The 20,962-nt window shown below is 41.5% G+C and overlaps 1 protein-coding gene across 3 annotated transcripts in view; it reads left to right on the top strand.

The window, feature by feature from the left end:
- Nucleotides 1-20,962, top strand: part of DNAH3 (dynein axonemal heavy chain 3) — a 219,907-nt gene that overhangs the window by 115,931 nt on the left and 83,014 nt on the right. For all 3 annotated transcript variants that reach the window (XM_016929616.4, XM_016929615.4, XM_016929617.4), the window contains exons 35-41: nucleotides 200-334; nucleotides 2,965-3,076; nucleotides 5,772-6,013; nucleotides 9,925-10,025; nucleotides 12,315-12,420; nucleotides 14,913-15,042; nucleotides 17,158-17,403. In XM_016929616.4, the coding sequence (XP_016785105.2) occupies nucleotides 200-334; nucleotides 2,965-3,076; nucleotides 5,772-6,013; nucleotides 9,925-10,025; nucleotides 12,315-12,420; nucleotides 14,913-15,042; nucleotides 17,158-17,403 (1,072 nt within the window). The remainder of the gene's footprint in view (nucleotides 1-199; nucleotides 335-2,964; nucleotides 3,077-5,771; nucleotides 6,014-9,924; nucleotides 10,026-12,314; nucleotides 12,421-14,912; nucleotides 15,043-17,157; nucleotides 17,404-20,962) is intronic.

Raw genomic sequence — 20,962 nt, 5'->3', positions numbered from 1 at the left:
GGGATTCTGGCCTAGCCAGAAATTATGTTTTATAAATAGCGTTTTCATTTGTAATTGTAGAAAAGTTTTGGTGCAAGAAAAATAAGGTCTGGAATTTTTCAAAGATCTCTGTTGTTGATACATCTCATTTTAGGAAAATGTTGAGGTCATATATCTGATACTTTATCCTTTCCACTTTCTTTTAAATTCTTTTTAACAGGGAATTATATCTGATTTATTTCCTGGAGTTGTTCTTCCAAAGCCAGACTATGAAGTTTTTCTGAAAGTGCTGAATGATAACATCAAAAAGATGAAACTCCAGCCAGTACCTTGGTTTATAGGGAAAATTATCCAGGTTGGTTCTAGCCCATATAAATGTGCCTGTTTTACTGTTTGCTGAAGTCAGCAAACAGTAAAGTCTTATAGGAGATTGGAACTGAAGTGACAGCAATCAGAGGTGCCTGTGTAGAAATGCAAGTAAAACATTAGCTGAGCGTAATGGCCTATGCCTGTAGTCCCAGCTACTTGAGAGGCTGAGGTGGGAGGATCGTTTGAGCCCAGGAGTTCGAGGCTGCAGTGGGCTATGATCATACCACTGCATTCCAGCCTGGGTGACAGAGTGAGACCCTGACTCTTAAAAAAAAGAAGAAAGAAATGGAGGTAAAACAAACAACCAAAACCAAAAAACCCACTTACTTACTCCATCAGTTTTTGTGTTTGTTTGTTTGTTTGTTTGTTTGTTTGTTTTTGAGATGCAGTCTTGCTCTGTTGCCCAGGCTGGAGTGCAGTGGTGCAATCTTGGCTCACTGCAACCTCTGCCTCCCAGGTTCCAGCGATTCTCCTGCTTCAGCCTCCTGGGTAGCTGACATTACAGGTGCGTGCCACCACCCCCCAGCTAATTTTTGTACTTTTTGTAGGGATGGGGTTTCACCATGTTACCCAGACTGGTCTCAAACTCCTGACCTCAGGTGATCCACCCACCTCAGCCTCCCAAATCCCATCATTTTTTGCTGTGAGATTTTAGGCAAATTAGTTCACCTCTTTTATCCTCAGTCCTCTGTAAAATGGAGTCATTTTGAGAGAAGAGGTGTGTAAAGTGCTACACATAGTACCTGATACTATATCATTATCAACTCCACCATCTCCGTCATCATCAGCAGCACCATTGGCATCATCATTTCCCAAAGTCACAATGTGAGTTACAAGTGAAGTTAGGACCCAGGTCTCCAGATTCTGAGATCACACTGCCTTGTGGTAAAAACAATCATTCTTTTTCCTACTGTATTAGCAAGTGAGCTAATTTTTGACACAACTCATTTAACCCAATTTTGAAACCCAATTTATGATTGAGATTTTGCAGAAGGACCATTCTTTAGGCATGAACTTTAATTTTCAATATTTTATTATGAAAAATTTTAAACATGCAGAAAAATTGAACGAAACGTACGCAGAACACTCATGTACTCACCACCCAGATTTTACAATTAATATTTTATACTATTTGCTTTATTTTTTATCCATCCGTCCATCCATCCATCTTACTTTTTGATATATTTCAAAGTAATTTGCAGATCTACAGATGAACTTTCATGTAGCTTAGTACCAATTTACAAAAACAAGGTAATATTTTCAAAAACAAGGGTTCTGGAGCTACCTGCCCTTTTACTTATTGATGTCTCAATGTGAGGAAGAATGTGAGAGGCTATTGAATCTTTAATGTTTTCCTCTCTTATTCGTTTTTTATTTTAAACAGTCTCCCTCCATTACCCAGGCTGGAGTGCAGTGACGTGATCTCAGCTCACTGCAACCTCCACCTCCCAGGCTCAAGCGATTCTGCTGCCTCAGCCTCTCGAGTAGCTGGGATTACAGGCATGTGCCACTATGCCCGGCTAATTTTTGTATTTTTAGTAGACATGGGATTTCACCATGTTGGCCAGGCTGGTCTCAAACTCCTGACCTCAAATGATCCCCCCACCTTGACCTCCCAAAGTGCTGGGATTACAGGTGTGAGCTACCCAGCCCAGCCTTCCTCTCTTATTTCTGATGCACAGTCAAGCTTTCAAACCACCTGAATGTCAACCCTACTCAATGGTTAGGGATTTTGTATTGTTCTCTGCTCTGTAACTTTCAAACAGTAGCTTTCAAACCTACCTGAATGTCAACCCTACTTAATGGTTAGGGATTTGTTTGTTTTGTTCTCTGCTCTGTCTACAGCACCCAGAGCAGTGTCTGGCACATAGTAGATGCTCAAAAAATATTTGCTGAATTACATGTGTTCCTTTCTCTACCACTCCCGTTGTCACTACCTTCATTTAGACGCTTCTTATTACTCACCTCCAAGGTGAAAAATAATAAGAACTTAATCTTTAAAATAAAAAGCTGCTTGTGTTCCCTTTCTCTGAGGGAGTCACAGTCTAAAGGAGCAAATTTGTTTAAACCATAAAATTCACATAAATGCAAATGACCAAAGCAGTTAGATCTCAAGAAAGAAAGTTTCCAGGAGAAACACAATTTGCTAAAATGACCGCCATTTTCTTTTTCTCTTTAAAAATAAATGGCAATAGTGTCATGAAAATATTAGAGGCATTAAAGTCAAATAGCCCTGTCTGCAAATTCTGGCTCCATCACTGATGAACTTGGGCAAGTATTTAACCTCTCTTGGGCTCAGTCTTACCCTTTGTAAAAGGTGGTCAATGATATTGGAGTAGATTAAATAATTTGGGTTATCAGTTGATTCTTAACACATAGACAAGTACAGAGCAAATGGTAGTTCCCATCCCTTAAATAATCTGAGACACACACATATATTTTTTCGTCTGAAAGATATGTAAACAATAGACCATGAAAAGAACCGTAGTTCTCCAGAGGTAGAAGCAACTGTAAGAATCCTCTTCTGACCCCTCATTCCTCATTGACTTCTGACTAACTCACAATGGGGGAGCGTTGCAATGATTAGCTTCTTTTATGAATGATGTCTCCTCCCAGATCTACGAAATGATGCTGGTGAGACATGGCTATATGATTGTCGGAGACCCCATGGGCGGCAAGACCTCTGCTTATAAAGTGTTGGCTGCAGCTCTCAGCGATTTACACGCAGGTAAAGCTCACATCCCTGGCTTCCAGGGAGGACAGAACTCCTCGTTCAGTTGGCTGGCTCCATGGAGATAATGCCAGGCTGCTAGTCTTGTCAGGCCTCGATCGTGACGTCAGAGCTAGAAATAGAACATGGCACACAGATGTCTGCAAGCAGAAAATAAAGGGTTGGGGGCGGGGTGCTTCTATAATAACAAGGGATTTCATGTGCATATCATTAAGGCCTGGAGGAATTTTCTCAAATACTGAGCAGTGGTTTCTCCAAAGGTCCCCCAGTGAAAGAGAAACTCTTGTCATTGGCCTTAAAATTAGTCTAAAAGCAAATCATTGCATGGTTTTGCTTCTTTGCTTCTATTCTTCTCTTCTTTTCCTGTTCCCTTCCCTTTAGTTTTTTCCCTCCCTCCTTCCCTTCTTTTCTTCTTTCCTTCCTTTTAAAGTCAAGGATAGGAGCTCCTACTTTTGAATCAGACTCAGACTGGGCAAATGACTAAACCTGTGTTATCCTCTGTTTTCCCAGCTGTAAAATGGGATTGTTATGAGAATTAAGTAACAGCATGCAGGTAAATAACTGAGCACAGTGCCTACGCAACAAATGGAAACTATGTTTACTGCCAGAGAAACAGTTGTGGGTTTTTTCTGTGTGTGTGTCTGTTTTGTTTTGTTTTTATAAAACACAAATCTATAGTTTCATAAAAGCATTTCCTTTTCGTGCATGCATTGCTTCAAGTTTTTCATTTAAAATTTTTTTTCTAATAACATTTGATGATTGGGTTTTTGAGGTTATGTTTTGGGGGTTATCCTAGCCTTAATAACTAATTTGGGCATCTCAAATTTAGATACAAATTTTGAGGCAGGGAACAGGGGCTCACACCCATAATCCCGGCACTTTGAGGGGCCAAGGCGGGCGGATCACTTCAGCTCAGGAGTTTGTGGCTGCAGTGAGCTATGATTGTGCCCTGCACTGCAATTGCAGCCTGGGTGAGTGAGATCCAGTCTCAAAATAAAATAATAGAATATAATAAAATATAAAATATTTTTAGCATTTTAATATACCTTAAAGAAATATACCTTTAATATACCATTTTAATATACCTTAAGAAACTGAGTGAAGAAAAAGGAGGCTACCACTGTGTTTGCCTCAGGATGCTGCAGAGTAGTTCTTTTTTATTTATTTAATTATTTTTAATGTTTTTTAGAGATAGTGCAGTGGCACAGTCTCGGCTCACTGCAACCTCTGCCTCCTGGGCTCAAGCAATCCTCCTATCTCAGGCTCTCGGGTAGCTGGGATCATAGGCATGCACCACCATGCCCGCCTAATTTTTGTATTTTTTGTAGAGACGGGGTTTTGCCATATTGCGCAGGCTGGTCTCGAACTCCTGAGCTCAAGCAATCCTCCTGCTTCAGCCTCCCAAAGTGCTGAGATTACAGGCATGAGCCACCACACCTGGCCCAGAAGTGGTTCTTTATTTAGTTCATGGCTCAAGCACTTCAACTTTTCCCTACTTTGAAGGATTGCATAAAAGCATTGTGATTTTTTTTTGTTATTAAATACATATGCTGTGCCATCCATCAGCCTGTACGTTCCAATTGAGTTTTAATACTCCAGCGTGTATTTCTTGGGAACAAATGACACTCACTGAGCAGTCAAGAACGATTTCGGGGCCAAACTAGCCCTTCAGAGACAGAAAAGTAACCATCATTTTTCAGAACCTTTTTACCTGTCAGCTGTTTCCCGTTTCCTCATTTCAAATCAAAGCCAAGGTTCTGATCTGTTCTTTTCATTTTTAATTTCTTCCTTCAGCCTGTTTGAGTTTGAAAAGCCAAGGTTCTTAGGGTGGCTGTGAGAGCAGGTACATAGAGGGCTGATAATAGGCGTCACTCTCCCTTCCTGCTTGAGTTCTGTGAGGGCAGTCAGATTTCTTTAGTCCTGGATTTTTTTTTTTTTTTTCCGAGACAGAGTCTTACTCTGTCGCCCAGGCTGGAGTGCAGTGGCATGGCCTCAGCTTACTGCAACCTCCACCTCCCAGGTCCAAGTGTTTCTCCTGCCTCAGCTTCCCAAGTGGCGAATGGCTGGGTTTACAGGCACGCACCACCACGCTCAGCTAATTTTTGCATTTTTAGTGGAGACAGGGTTTCACCATATTGGCCAGGCTGGTCTCAAACTCCTGGCCTCTAGTGATCCACCTGCCTTGGCCTCCCAAAGTGCTGGGATTACAGGCATGAGCCACTGTGCCCAGCAAGTAGTCCTGGATCTGACTGGCACATTTGCCCTATTTGAAAAGAGGATTGGAAGAAAGTATGGTGAGAAATCAAAGGCTATAATAACCCAATAATGTAGGGCATTGCCTATCCAGATGTTTCAGTCTTTTTTTTTTTTTTTTTTTGAGAGATGGCTTCATTCTGTTGCTCAGGCTGAAGTGTGGTGGCACAATCATAGCTCACTGCAGCCTCCATTTCCCAGGTTCAAGTGATCCTCCCATCCTGGCCTCCCTGAGTATTGGGATTATGGGTGTGAGCTACTACAGCTCCTGGCCCCAGATCCCAATCTCTATAAAAACTGAGCACATGTTTTATAAGAAGGACTTCCCTCATATGGCATATTTATAAAAGTTGATTGGTTGTTGAGATGACATCATCTCTTGTTTAACCTTCTGGTCTCACCAGAGCCTTTATAACTGGTGCTGAACCTTCTTGCCCAGCCAATCAGATGGAGGAGTTTGCTGTGGAGTACAAGATCATCAACCCCAAGGCTATCACGATGGGGCAGCTGTATGGGTGCTTTGACCAAGTGAGCCACGAGTGGATGGATGGTGTCCTTGCCAATGCTTTCCGGGAGCAAGCGTCTTCACTCTCTGATGATCGCAAGTGGATTATATTTGATGGGCCAGTGGATGCTATTTGGATTGAAAATATGAACACTGTTCTGGATGACAATAAAAAGGTAAGTATTGACCCTGATATGACTTTTCCATGAGTGAGACATAAACTCTTTTATTGAAGTAAGTGATTGATCAAAACTATATAGAGACATACATTTATTATGTATGTATTCTGTATACATTAAGAATAAATGCCCCACAGGAGGATTATAGTAATCAATTCATGAATTATGCTCTGTTTGTACTTGTAGTTGGTAAGCTAAGCATGTTTAGAGACCATGTTGAATAGTGAGCCTTAGTGCTGGCATCAGTTTGGACTCCTAGCCCTGCAACTGAGCTGTGTTGTACTGAGCAAGTCACATAACTTCTCTGAATCTCAGTTTTCTCATTTGTAGAAAGGTAGTAATAAAATGAGGTTGTTGATACTTAAATGAGATTGCACATAGTACCTGCGGGATATGTTTTGGTTACTCATTGCTGTATAACAAACTACCCTAATACTTAACGGCTTAAAACAACCATTTCTTTTCCTCATGATTTTGTGGGCTGGGAATTTTGAAAGGGCTCAGCTGGCCAGTTGGTCTCTCTTTTGATGTCAGCTGGGGCAGCTCAGGCTAGAAAATCCGCATTCAAGATGGTGTCTTCACTCAATGCCTGGTGGCACAATCATATTTGGCTCCTCTTTCTCTCTCTCTTTTTCTTTCTCTCTAAAAATAATACCTCCTCTTCCAGGCCACTTCACATGGCTTGGGCTTTTCACTTGGTGGTGTCTTGGTAGTGGCGCTTCCTATGTGGTACGTGATTTCCAAGAGTCAGGAAGTGGAAGTTTCCAAGATATTAAGGGCTATGCTTGAAACTGATAAGCATTACTTTCTCTGCATTCTGTTGGTCAAGGAACTCACAAGGCCTGACCAGGAAATGGAAAAATAGACTTCACCTCTTGATGGAGGCAGGCAGGTCACATTGCAAAAGTGCATATGGGCTGGGCCCTATAGGCTCACACCTGTAATCCTAACACTTCTAGAGGCTGAGACAGGAGGATTGCTTGAGCCCAGGAGTTCGAGACCAGTTTGAGCAACATAGTGAGCCATCTCTACAAAAAAAAAATTTGTTTTTATTAACTGGGCATGGTGGTAAGTGCGTGTAGTCCCGCTACTCAGGAGGCTGAGGTGTGAGGATCACTTGAGTCTGGAAGTCATGGCTACTGTGAGCCTTCATTGTGCCACTGTGCTCCAAGCTGAGCAACAGAGAAAGACCTTGTCTCAAAAAAAAAGTGGGGGCATATGGGATGGAATTTATGTAACTTGCCCAATACAACACAGCTCAATAGTAGAGTTAGGAGTCCAAACTGATGCCAGGACCTTTGGAAAATATAGCAATCTTTGCAAAAATACCACCAATCTTTGGAAAAATAAGTAGAGTAGAGTGATACCACAGTAAGTATGGCGCCACAGTATGTATGGTGGCTAAAAGAGCTTGGACTCTGGAGCCAGAGAGCCTGGGTTCAAATCCTGGCCTTGCCACTTTCCAGCTATGTAACCTCAGACAAGCTATTTAGTCTCTTGATGCCCCAACTTCATCATCTGTAAAGTAGGGACGATAGCGTCTACCTTATACTGTTACGAAGATTAGATAAGTTACTATTTATACACCTCTTCTGATAGTGCCTGGCATATAGCAAGTGCTATATAACTGTTTAAAATAAAATTTATCATCATTTCAAGGAAGAATTCCTTCACTGGATATACATCATTATCAAATCAAAATATATTTTCTAACTGTGTTTAAATGTCACAAGACTAAGAGTGAGTCATGCTCAACAACGAAAGGGCTAATTATCCAAATTATACACATCCACTAATTATAGCATGTGCATAATTTTGATTATATAATATTCAAAAATGGAAATGTTTTATTACATGATATGGACTATATTATATAAACTAATTGTACAGATGTATCGGTTGGTCTTGAGATTAGAAGTATCAAGAGAGTCATAATAAGTGAATTTCCTAATGGTTTTCCTCTGCTCTGGATGTAAATGAAACTACAGTCACAGGTGTGGGTCTGTTTTAGCTTTCTTGATATTCAGAGATGACGCGGTTGGTGGTGTCAGCCTTGTAACAGCTGTGATCTTCCTGGGGATGCAGGCAGTGACCTGTTTCAAGTTGTGTTTGATGCAGGCCAAGTAAGGTGCAGGGAAGTTTTTAATCACAAATTAGGATGAGCAGAATGAATCAGTCGTATTTCCTCTTCTCCCCTGGGAGACAAGGGCCTCAGGCCTTTCTTATAACTTAAACATCTCACTGGAATCCATTTTCGTGAGTAGGAAACAGTGTCATTGACTTAGTATATATTCCAAGGCTTTCCTGTGTAATTGCACTACTTCCTACAGGGTTTTACCTGCTACACACTAGAAATTCTGATGATTTTTCTTTCTTTTTTTTTTTTTGAGACAAAGTCTCCCTCTGTTGTCCAGGATGAAGTGCAGTGGCACGATCTCAGCTCACTGCAACCTCCACCTCCCGCAATTCTCCTGCCTTAGTAGCTGGGATTACAGATGCGTGCCACCATGCCCGGCTATTTTTTTTTTTTTTTTTTGTATTTTTAGTAGAAATTGGGTTTCACCATGTTGGCCAGGCTGGTCTCCAACTCCTGACCTCAAGTGATCTGCCTTCCTCGGCCTCCCAAAGTGCTGTGCTGGGATCACAGGCATGAGCCACTGTGCCTAGCCTCTTTGACTCTATTCTAAAAAAGATTTATGGGCCAGGCATGGTGGCTTATGCTTGTGATCCTAGCACTTTGGGAGGCAGAGACAGGAGGATTGCTTGAGCCCAGGAGTTTGAGATCAGCTTGGGCAACACAGTGAGATCCTGTCTCTACAAAAAAAATTTTAAAAATATATTATGGAAACATTGATTTAATCTAAAAACAAAAAATAAAAAACTAGCCACGTGTGAAGGTACACACCTGTAATCCCAGCTACTCAGGAGGCTGAGGTGGGAGGATTGCTTGAGCCCCAAAGGTCGAGGATGGAGTGATTGCAAATGTGTCATTGTATTTCAGTCTGGGTAACAGAGCAACACCTGTCTCAAAAGCAAATAAAAATTAAAAATAAAAAGAATTTATGGAAAGGCTTTTGTCCCTCCTGCTATGGATTAGTCCATGCGGGTGTTCAAATATGGGTCTTTTGTGAAAGAATTGAGCAAATAAAAATAGGATGTGGCTTTGCAGTTAAGTTCTATGTTAAATATTGAGAAAGGGACCAGGAAACTTGGTGAGGTCTGATAACTTCTCGATTCTTCATCTGAGATTGCATCTAAGGTCAGTGATTTCCTGGCTTTCCTATTAAAATTGCAGCTCACTCAACCCTGACTGAGGTCAGGCATGTGCCACCATGCTCAGCTAATTTTTGTATTTTTAGTAGAGACAGGGTTTTACCATGTTGGCCATGCTGGTCTTGAACTCCTGACCTCAAGTGGTCCACCCGCCTCGGCCTCCCAAAGTGCTGGGATTACAGGCGTGAGCCACCACGCTCAGCCTCTTTGTTATACTTTATTTGTGACTTTCCCTATACACATTTTTTTTAAGAAGTAGGAAGGCCATCACCAAATAAATACACACTTAGGTGTGGATCTATATAGTATATGTATGTGTAGATATATGTATGTGTAGATGCAACCCCCTCTTCTACTAAATTTTTCTCCAGAGCACTTTTCACCACTTCGAACACTATATATTTTGCTTATTGTCTGTCATCTCCCAGAAGAATGTAAACCCCAAGAGGATAGGAAATTTTGTGTTTTATTTTATGCACCTAGGAGTTGGTGCATAACAGTGCCTGGGACATCATAAGTGCTCAAGAAATATTTATGGAATGAATCAAACCAGCTTTGTCTGCACTGAGACCTCTTACTTGCAGATGGAATTTAAGCCTTTCCCCTGTCTGCTACCCTCTGCTTTGCACTTTTAGCTGTGTCTCATGAGTGGGGAAATTATCCAGATGAACTCCAAGATGAGCCTGATCTTCGAGCCCGCCGACCTCGAGCAAGCCTCTCCAGCCACTGTGAGCAGGTGAGGCAGCCCTCACTGGCACCCCGGGGGACAGTGTGGCCCCACTCACCCTAAGCAAAAGAGAAAGCTCTCAAATTTCACAAATGTGATGAAGCCCTTGCAGATCATCTACATTATTTTTTCTTTCCAATTTTTATTTTAGGTTCCAGGGGGTATATGTGCAGCTTTGTTACATGAGTAAATTGCATGGCATGGGGGTTTGGGGTACAGATTGTTTAGTCACCCAGTTAATCAGGTTGTTTTTCCATCCTCACCCTCCTCCACCCTGAAGTAGGCTCCCATATCTATCATTTCCTTCTTTTTTTTTTTTTTTTGAGACGGAGTATCACTCTGTCACCCAGGCTGGAGTCCCGTGGCATGATCTCGACTCACTGCAACCTCTGCCTCCCGGGTTCAAGCGATTCTCCTGCCTCAGCCTCCCCAGTAACTGGGACTACAAGCACACGCCACCACCCTCGGCTAATTTTTGTATTATTAGTAGAGATGGGGTTTCACCATGTTGGCCAGGCTGGTCTCAAACTCCTGACGTCGTGATCTGCCTGCCTCAGCCTCCCAAAGTGTGGAATTACAGGCATGAGCCACCGTGCCCAGCCAATCGTTCCCTTCTTTGTGTCCATGTGTACTCAATGTTTAGCTCCCATTTATAAGTAAGAACATATGGGATTTGGTTTTCTGTTCCTGCGTTAATTTGCTTAGCATTATATTATTTGTCATTCATTTAGATTTGTCATAAAATCAGCCCTCAGTCCACACTACTGGTGGGAGTCTAAAACCCAGCAAGTACTTTGGAAACAGTTTGATATTATCTCCTAAAGTTGAATCTCCGTATGCCCAAGAGCCAGCCATTCTCCTAAGTACAGGCCCAAGGAAAACTTTTGGCATGTGCAACAGGAGATCTGTACAAAAAATATAGTGGCAGAACTCACAGTAACAAGCACTTGGAAACAGCCCAAATGCCTGTTAATCGAGTTGACTGGTGGCCAGGTACGATGACTTATGCTGTAATCCCAGCACTTTGGGAGGCCGAGGCGGGCAGATCGCCTGAGGTCAGGAGTTTGAGACCAGTCTGGCCAACATGGTGAAACCTCATTTCTACTACAAAAAAATACAAAAAAATAGCCAAGCATGGTAGTGGGTGCCCGTAATCCCAGCTACTCGGGAGGCTGAGGCAGGAGAATTGCTTGAACCCAGGAGGCAAAAGTTGCAGTGAGCCGAGATCACACTACTGCACTCCAGCCTGGGCGACAGAACAAGACTCCATCTAAAAAACAAACAACAACAACAACAACAACAAAAGAGTGAATTAATAAAGTATAATAGAGTCAGAAATTGTAATATGTATAATAAAGTACTCAAAAGAACTGCACTGACATGCAACTATATAAATAAATCTTAGTAACTCTATTAAGGACAAAACCTTAGCAATATTATATATAACACAGATGACATAATAATATAATTATATCTATAAATATATTATATCTATAATTACATCTATAAATATATCTATAATTACATCTATAATTATAGTGTATTATATATAATATAATGTTATACTATATACTAATATATACTATATTATTATATGCTAATATATAATAATATATATACTGTATGGTTATATGCTATTATATACTATATTATTATTATATAGTAATAATAAAAGTAAGATCAAAATATTATCTATAACATGGTACCCCTTTTTAATTGTTAAAAACAACTAAAATAAAAATATAAACACTTTAGGAACAGGCCGGGCGAGGTGGCTCACACCTGTAATCCCAGCGCTTTGGGAGGCCCAGGTGGATGGATCACTTGAGGCCAGGAGTTCTAGACCAGCCTGGCCAACCCTGTCTCTACTAAAGACAAAACCCCATCTCTACTAAAAATACAAAAAAGTTAGCCAGGTGTGGTGGGACGCACTTGTAATTCCAGCTACTCGGGAGGCTGAGAAATGAGAATCACTTGAACCAGGGAGGCGGAGGTTGCAGTGAGCCGAGATTGCACCACTGTACTCCAGCCTGGGCAACAGAGCAAGACACTGTCTCCAAACAAACAAATAAACATTTTAGGAACATATAGAAATGCTATAAAACTGTATATGAAGGAAAGAAATCAAGAGGCAGATGAACACAAGATTCAACGTGGGTAAACCCAGGGGACTAGGTTATTGTCAAGATCCATTAATGCCTAGCATGGTGCCTGACATGCAGTAGATTGCTCAATAAATGTTAACCCGTATTAGTAACAAAGAAGCGAGCACCTAAACTGGTCCTCTGTGCTTCCCAGGTGTGGGATGATCTACATGGAGCCCCATCAACTAGGCTGGAAGCCCCTGAAGGATTCCTACATGGACACCCTGCCCTCCAGTCTCACCAAGGAGCACAAAGAATTGGTGAGCCCCTCAGACCATTTCCTTCCCCTCCTGCTGTCTCCCTGCTTTTCATCTCGAGGGTCTTCTAGGTACATCTTCACCTTCATAGTCCCTGGAGGCAACAAGGGGCAGGGAATTCCCTTGTTGTCCCCAGTTATCTTGTTTCCTGGCTGCCTGCCATTTTTCGAACTTTCTTCTCCATATGGTGGGCCTGGGGTGGTGCAGTCAATTTCTCTTTCCTCTTCCTCCTTCCCCATCACTCCCTGGCTCCCCAGTGGAGAATCCCAGTGCTGAGGAATGTTCTCTATGGAAGCTGAAATGTCACCTCTTTCTTCATTGCCCCACTAACAGAAATGTCTGTAGAAGTTTCTCTAGAGATGGGCCAGGTGTTCCTTTTGGTGCTGCCAATTCCCATCCCTGTAACCTGGACTCTGCACCTCCCACCTTGAGGGAGCTGGAACCAGTTAGAAGTGCTTTCACTGCAGCTACTGTGAGCGACCACTCCCTTCTTCCCTTCTCTAAAGAGGTGGGAAAGTTCGGGTTAGGCGGGTACCTGACCACACTCTCTGACCCGGAAGCAGGAAGGGAGTAGCGGTGTCTGTGGTTCCTCTTGCCCTCCCCTGTGTTAATAGAATGCTTAGGAAAGTCTCCCACTGAGGAATCCAAGGAGGGTCTATTCCTACAATGGAAACTCTTTGGGGGATTATGTAGGACGGCTGCATGTCTGTCATCACCTACATACATGGATAATATGTAAAGTGCAAGTACATATCCACGTGCACATTCAAGCGCCAGTCCACACACACACACACACACACACACACACCGAAAGCTGCCAAGTCCCCATATATGTAAAGTCATTTAGGGACTCCCCAATGTCCCTGGCACAAAGTTTTAACTCCTTATCAGGGCCCATGAGACTATGTGATCTGGCCCCGCCTGCCTCTGCAATCTCATTTCCTGCTCTTTCTCAGCCTCAGCTTAGCAGTCTCCAGCAGTCCTGTCTTGTTTCCAAGACAAGCCCAGGTTTCATCACCTCAAGGCTTTTGCTCTTTTTATTCCTCTTCCTGGGACTCTTGCCTCAGTTTATCTCAGAGTTGGCTCCACCCTCATCATGCAGTTCTCAACATAAAAATCTCCTCCTCCAGGAAGGCTTCTTTACCCTATTTAAACCCTTCCTGTTATTCTTCACCATAACACCTTTGTGTTTCCTGCTAGAACTTTGCATGATCTATAGGTATTTTACTGATATCCCTGCTGGATTAGTTATTTATTGTTTGTCTTCCCTGACCCTCCATGAGGGCTCCTTGTCTACCTTTTCCATTGTTTATCCCCAGCACTACTACCGTGCAATTAGTAGATGCTCAATAAATATTTATTGACTGAATTGATATACCACATTTCCATGTATACCTGTATTTTTATATATACATATAAATGCATCTACACATACATAAATTATCTATATAGATCCACACCTAAGTCTGTATTTATTTAGTGATGGCCTTCCTACTTCTTAAAAAAAATGTGTATAGGGAAAGTCACAAATAAAGTATAACAAAGAGGCTGAGTGTGGTGGCTCACGCCTCTAATCCCAGCACTTTGGGAGGCTGAGGTGGGCGGATCACTTGAGGTCAGGAGTTCGAGACCAGCATGGCCAACATGGTAGAACCCTGTCTCTACTAAAAATACAAAAATTAGCTGAGCATGATGGCATGTGCCTGTAATCCCAGCTACTCAGGGAGTCTGAGGCAGGAGAATCGCTTGAACCCAGTGGGGGCGGAGGTTGTAGTGAGCTGAGATCACACCATTGCACTCCAGCCTTGGTGACAGAACAAAACTCCGTCTCAAAAAAAAAAAAAATTTAGTAAGTAAATAAATAAATCTTTTTTAAAAAAATATATAACAAAGGTTTAAAAAAGCATTACAAGAAAAGCAAGTCGGATAACTTTTTAAAAGAGTAAATAGACTGGAGAACAGACACTAGAGGCAAGAATCATGATAACCCCAAAGAAGAACATATAAACCTACCCATACGTGTGGTAAATTACTGAAAATGAGCCCCCCAAATTAGCTCTGTACTCTCTTTGACTAATTTATACAGGAGTCCCACCTCACCAGTGTCTAACATAACAGTCATTTGTAAATTAATTGTTTAGAATTCCTAATACTTTTTATAGAAACAAAGACAGATACACTAGTTGGGTTCTAAACACATTTTATGCATCCTGTAGCTGACCCAGAGTGTTTCCAAGCCTCTCTGAGTATCAGCTCTGGGCAGTGGAATGCGGATGGGAAACTGAGTTAACATGGCCTGTGGGCAACAGTCTTAGGACCCTGAAGGAGGATGCTGAGATAGGGGTCTTGTTGCCTATAAGTTTTCCCCCAATGCACCTACATGTAAAATCAGCAGTCTAACCAGCATCTCTAGCCTCACAAGGTAGACCAAGCTCTTGGTCTTCAACTCACTTGTTGATCATGTCTCCAAGTCTCATGGAGGTTTCTACTCTCAGGTCAATGACATGTTCATGTGGCTTGTCCAGCCCTGCCTGGAATTTGGTCGCCTTCATTGTAAATTTGTTGTCCAGACATCTCCCATCCACCTTGCCTTCTCAATGATGAGACTGTACTCTTCTCTGCTTGGTAAGTACTAGCCATGATTCTTAAGCCACATGGGGGGTGGGTCTACCTTGGCTATTTCTTTTTTTTTTGAGATGAAGTCTCACTCTGTCACCAAGGCTAGAGTGCAGTGGCATGATCTTGGCTCACTGCAGCCTCAGCCTCCCAGGTTCAAGTGATTCTCCTGCCTCAGCCTCCCGAGTAGCCGGGATTAAGTTACGCACCACTTCTATTTTTTTGTATTTTTAGTAGAGATGGGGTTTCGCCATGTTGACCAGGCTGGTGTTGAACTCCTGACCTCAAGTGATCCACCTGCCTCTGCCTCCCAAAGTGCTGGGATTACAGGCATAAGCCACAGCGCCTGGGCTACCTTGGCTATTTTTTCTGCTCCCACCTCTCTTTGGCCCCCATTGAATTACAACATGACTGGCTGTTTGATCTAGAACAAGCAAGCCTTTGGAGTGCAGATAGTAGAGTTTGGTAGGGAAAGTCCATGTGTTTAGTCTTTGTCTGACATTGACTTTTGGGTGGTATTCTAGTGCAAATTACCCCATCATTCCTCAGTCTAAGGCTGCTCATTTACATAATGAGAGTAGTAATTCCTGCCCTTTTTACCTCACAGGGATATCCTAGAGGGAGATGAACATAGCAGGACCCCCATCTTACCTCCTCTCTGATAAGAGATTAATTTCCAAAAAAACAAAAAAGTAAATGTAGACTTATTGATCCAGCACTTTCACCTTAGCATATAAACCAAAAAGAATTGAAAGCAGAGACTTGATCAGATATTTGTATAACCATGTTCATAGAACTCTTGTTCACAATACCCAAATGGTGAAAACAACCCATGTGTCTACCGATGGATGAACAAATAAGCAAAATGTATTGTAATTTTGCAATGAAATACTATTTAGCCTTAAAAAGGAAATAAATCCTGATGCATGCTACAGCTTGGATGAACACTAAAGCCATTATACTAAGAAAATAAGCCAGTCACAAAATGACTGTGCGATTCTTCTCTACAATTAATGTACACAGAGTAGCCAAATTTATAAAGACAGAACGGAGAGTTCTGGTTGCAAGGGGGATGAGAGAGGATGGAGGGAGAAGTTATTGTTTAATGGGCAAAGAGCTTCAGTTCTGCAAGATGAAAACAATTCTGGATATAGATGGTGGTGATGGTCGCACAGCAATATGAATGCACTTAATACCACTGAACTATACACTAAAAAATGGTTAGATGGTAAATTATATATCATGTATTTTACCACAATAAAAATATTGCAGTAAAGGCCGGGTGCGGTCTCTCATGCTTGTAATTCCAGCACTTTGGGAAGTTGAGGTGGGTGGATCACGAGGTCAGGAGTTCGAGACCAGTCTGGCCAACAACACAGTAAAACCCCGTCTCTACTAATAATACAAAAATTAGCAGGGTGAGGTGGCGGGTGCCTGTAATCCCAGCTACTTGGGAGGCTGAGGCAGGAGAATCACTTGAACCCAGGAGGCAGAGGTTGCAGTGAGCCGAGATTGCGCCACTGCACTCCAGCATGGGCGACAGAGCTAGACTCCATCTCAAAAAAAAAAAAAAAAAAAAAAATATATATATATATATATATATAGTGGTTATATATATATAGTGATTTTATATATATATATACACACACACACACTATATTATTATATAGCAATAAAAATAAAAATATTGCTCACGGCTGTAATCCTAGCATTTTGAGAGGCCGAGGTGGGTGGATTGCTTGAGCTCAGGAGTTCGAGACCAGCCTGGGCAACCTGGCAAAACCCCATCTCTATAAAAAAATACAAAAATCAGTCAGATGTGGTGGCTAGTGCCTGTGGTCCCAGCTACTCAGGAAGCTGGGGTGGAAAGATCACTTGAGCCTGGGAGGTTGAGGCTACAGTGAGCTGTGACTGCACCACTGCACTCCAACCTGGGAGACAGAGTGAGACCCTGTTTCAAAAAAAAAAAAATGCATGTGAAATGATCTGGTAGGTGATAGGCACTCTGCCAATATCAGTCGCCCTTCTGGCCCAGACCCTTCAAAGGCAAAGCCAACCAGTTCACAGCCCTTACATCTGTGGCATTCTGCACTCTGTCCTGAGATTCGCTTTTCTCACTTTTAGATGAAATCAGGGCAGTAGAAGAGGAGGAAATGGAATTAGGTGAAGGCCTGTCAAGTCAACAGATCTTTCTCTGGCTCCAAGGACTGTTTCTCTTTTCCTTGGTGTGGACCGTGGCTGGCACCATCAACGCAGACAGCAGAAAGAAATTTGATGTGTTTTTCCGCAACCTGATCATGGGCATGGATGATAACCACCCGAGGCCCAAAAGCGTCAAACTCACCAAAAACAACATCTTTCCAGAAAGAGGTAATTTAGAACCTGTTTGTTATGTTCTAGTATAATAGTTGGAATTATGTGTTCTAAACACAACCAGAATGTGCAGACAGGTGAGCCCTTTACAAAAGCCACGGAAGGCCAGGCACGGTGGCTAATAAATATGTAAGGAATTACAGAACTAAAATACCATCATTGGCTGGTTGTGGTGTCTCACACTGGTAATCCCAGCACTTTGGGAGGCTGAGGTGGGCAGATCACTTGAGGTCAGCAGTTCAAGACCGGCCTGGCCAACATGGTGAAACTCCGTCTCTATTAAAAATACAAACAAAATTAGCTGGGTGTGGTGGCATGCACCTGTAAACCCAGCTATTCAGGAGGCTGAGGCAGGAGGATTGCTTGAGTCCGGGAGGTAGAGGTTGCAGTGAGCTGAGATCATGCCACTGTACTCCAGCCTGAGCAACAGAGCTAGACTCTGTCTCAAAAAAAAAAAAAAAAAAAAAAAAATAGAGTTGGCCCATGGGTGGTCCTGAAGTCAGGGTTTTATGGGATACTTAACCACTTTTTTAATTTAGGAAAAGAGGATATGACTGTTTTATTTTTGCAAAAATTACCAATAATTCCATCACCAAAACAAAATGAGAAATATAGACACTTGTGTTTTTCTTATTCCTTTCTATTTCTGTGTGTGTTGACATGCCTTCGTATAGGGTACTTATGGTATTAATATTTCTTTTAATTTTGTCATTATAATTTTTTTTTTTTTGAGATAGAGTGTTGCTTTCTTGCCCCTGCTGGAGTATAGTGGTACGATCTTGGCTCACTGCACCCACTGCCTCCCAGATTCAAGAGATTCTCCTGTCTCAGCCTCCCAAGTAGTTGGGATTACAGGCATGCACCACCACGCCTGGCTAATTTTTGTATTTTTAGTAGAGATGGGGTTTCACCACATTGGCTAGGCTGGTCTTGAACTCTTGACCTTAAGTGATCCACCTGCCTCAGCCTCCCAAAGTGCTGGGATTACAGGCGTGAGCCACTGCACCGGGCCTGCAGTTATATTTTAATATCATATTGAAATGTTTCCAATTTCACTACATACATTGTCTTCAAAATGATCACTTAGTGACTGTAAATATTCTTATGTGTGTGACATCATTTCTTATAAGGAAGATGCTTCTTCTAAGTCGCTTTTGTTTTGTTTTTCTACCACCCAAGTAAGACATTATATAAAATTTAGAAAATACAGAGAAAGGAATAGAAGAAAATTAAGATCAGTGGTAATCCCACTATCCAGAAATATCACTTCTTATGTTTTCTTTCAGTTTTTTCTATATTCCTAGAACAAAAAGAGGATCATACTACAAGTACTTCCCAAATAGCTTTACTTTTTGTGATTGTAAAAAAACATGTATCAAGGGCCATGAGAGAACTTCTAGGGGAAATAGTAATGTTGCATATCTTAAGAGTGACCTGGATTACACAAATATGTGCATTTGCCAAAACTTAGAAATGTGGGCTTAGGATGTGTGCATTTCATTGTAAGATTTATATCAAAGGAAAAATATATAAACAAATACTGAACACTAGGTAATAATAAGCACGCCGAAGTATTTATGAGAAAGTGTGTAGATGCTTACAATTAATTTTGAATTTTTTTTTAAAAAAAGATAGATTAAAGGAAGGATAGAGGGATGACCAGGTATGTACTAAAACAAATAAAGAGCTAACGGTAAAATCTAGAAGGTGAGTATACAAATGTTCACTGTACAATGTCTTCCATGTTTCTGTATGTTTGATAATAATGAAACATTATTATGTTTCATAATAATGAAATAATGAATGAGCAAGTAGATACTATTACCGCCTGCCACATACTCTTTCTCTGCACAGCTTGCACACTTCATTTGATACATGGCCATCTGTCAGATTGTGAACCACAAAAATCTGAGACAGGTCTCAGTTAATTTAGAAAGTTTATTTTGCCAAGGTTGAGGACGCATGCCTGTGACACAGCCTCAGGAGGCGCTGACAACAAACATGCGCCCAAGGTGGCCAGAGCACGGTTTTATACATTTTAGTGAGATATGAGACATCAATCAACGTATGTGAGATGAACATTGGTGCCATCTGGAAAGGTGGGACAACTTGAAGTGGGGAGGGGACTTCCAAGTCATAGGTAGATAAGAGAGAAATGGTTGCATTCTTTTGAGTTTTCTGATTAGCCTCTCCAAAAGAGGCAATCAGATATGAATTCATCTCAGTGAGCAGAGGGGTGACTTTAATAGAATGGGAGGCAGGTTTGCCCTAAGTGATTCCCTGCTTGACTTTTCCTTTTAGCTTGATGATTTTGGGGGCCCAAGATATGCTCCTTTCACAAGATGAACCACAGGGAGGCTCTGTCTCTGTATCAATCCATTAGTCAGATTGTCATGCATTCATTGAGTTTTTGGTTTGGATGATTTTTGCTTATTTTATTGTCATAGTAAAATGCACATAACACAAAATTTACCATTTTGACCATTTGTAATTGTTCAAATCAGTGGCGTTAAGTACGTTCACATTGTTGGGCAACCATCACCTCCCTCCATCTCCAGGACGTTTTTCACATTCCCAAACTAACCGTTCTCATTAAACAGTACCTCCCCCAAAGCCCCTTCTCCACCCCTACCCTGGAAATAACCATTCTACTTTCTGTCACCATAAATTAGACTGCCCTGGGTACTGCATGTAAGAGGAATCATATGGTATTTGTCTTCTTGTGACTGGCTTATTTTACTTAGCATAATGTCTTCGGCGTTCATCCATGTTGTAGCATGTGTCAGAATTTCCTTTCTTAAGGCTGAATATATTCCATTTCATGTATACACCACGTTTTGTTTATCCATTCATCTGTCAGTGGATCCTTGAGTTATTTCCACCTTTTGGCTATTGCGAATAAAGCTGCTATGAACATGGGTGTACAAATACTGTCTTTTGAGTCTCTGCTATTTCTGGTGTATATACTCAGAAGTGAAAATCTGGATCATATGTTAATGCTATGTTTAATTTTTTGAGGAACTGCTGTAATGTTTTCCATAGAGGCTGCAACATTGTACTTTCCCACCGGCAATACACAGAAGTTCTGATTCCTCCACATCCTCACCAGTGCTTGTATTCTCTCTGTATGTTTTACTGATAATAGCCATTGTGGTGGGTATGAAGTTCATTCTTATTTTTTAAGAAAAAAATATACAATAAAAACGTGATAAAAAGACAGTCACGATTAATATTTTGATGACAATTCTTTTGGACATTTTCTTATGCATGTATGTGTCTCCAGGTTTGTTTTTAAAATATAAGATCATTCTGTACTTTTATCTCCTAGTTTTTACTATCATTAACAATATTCTGGTTGTTAATGATATTTACTTAATTCATTGTTATTTCCTTATGATGATTTCCTAAAATAGAATTGCTGAGTCAAGAGGTCGGTAACATTTTAAAGCTTTTGGTTGCTAAACTTCCCTTGTGCCTCACTGAGTATTGCCTTTTCAAAATCTCAAGCAATTTGAAATATGAAAATCATATCTCGGCCAGGCACAGTGGCTCACAC

The sequence above is a fragment of the Pan troglodytes genome, chromosome 18 (genome assembly GCF_028858775.2).
Source record: "Pan troglodytes isolate AG18354 chromosome 18, NHGRI_mPanTro3-v2.0_pri, whole genome shotgun sequence".
Taxonomy (NCBI): domain Eukaryota; kingdom Metazoa; phylum Chordata; class Mammalia; order Primates; family Hominidae; genus Pan; species Pan troglodytes.
The sequence above is the reverse complement of the archived record's forward strand: the minus strand, read 5'-3'. Positions and strand labels throughout refer to the sequence as shown.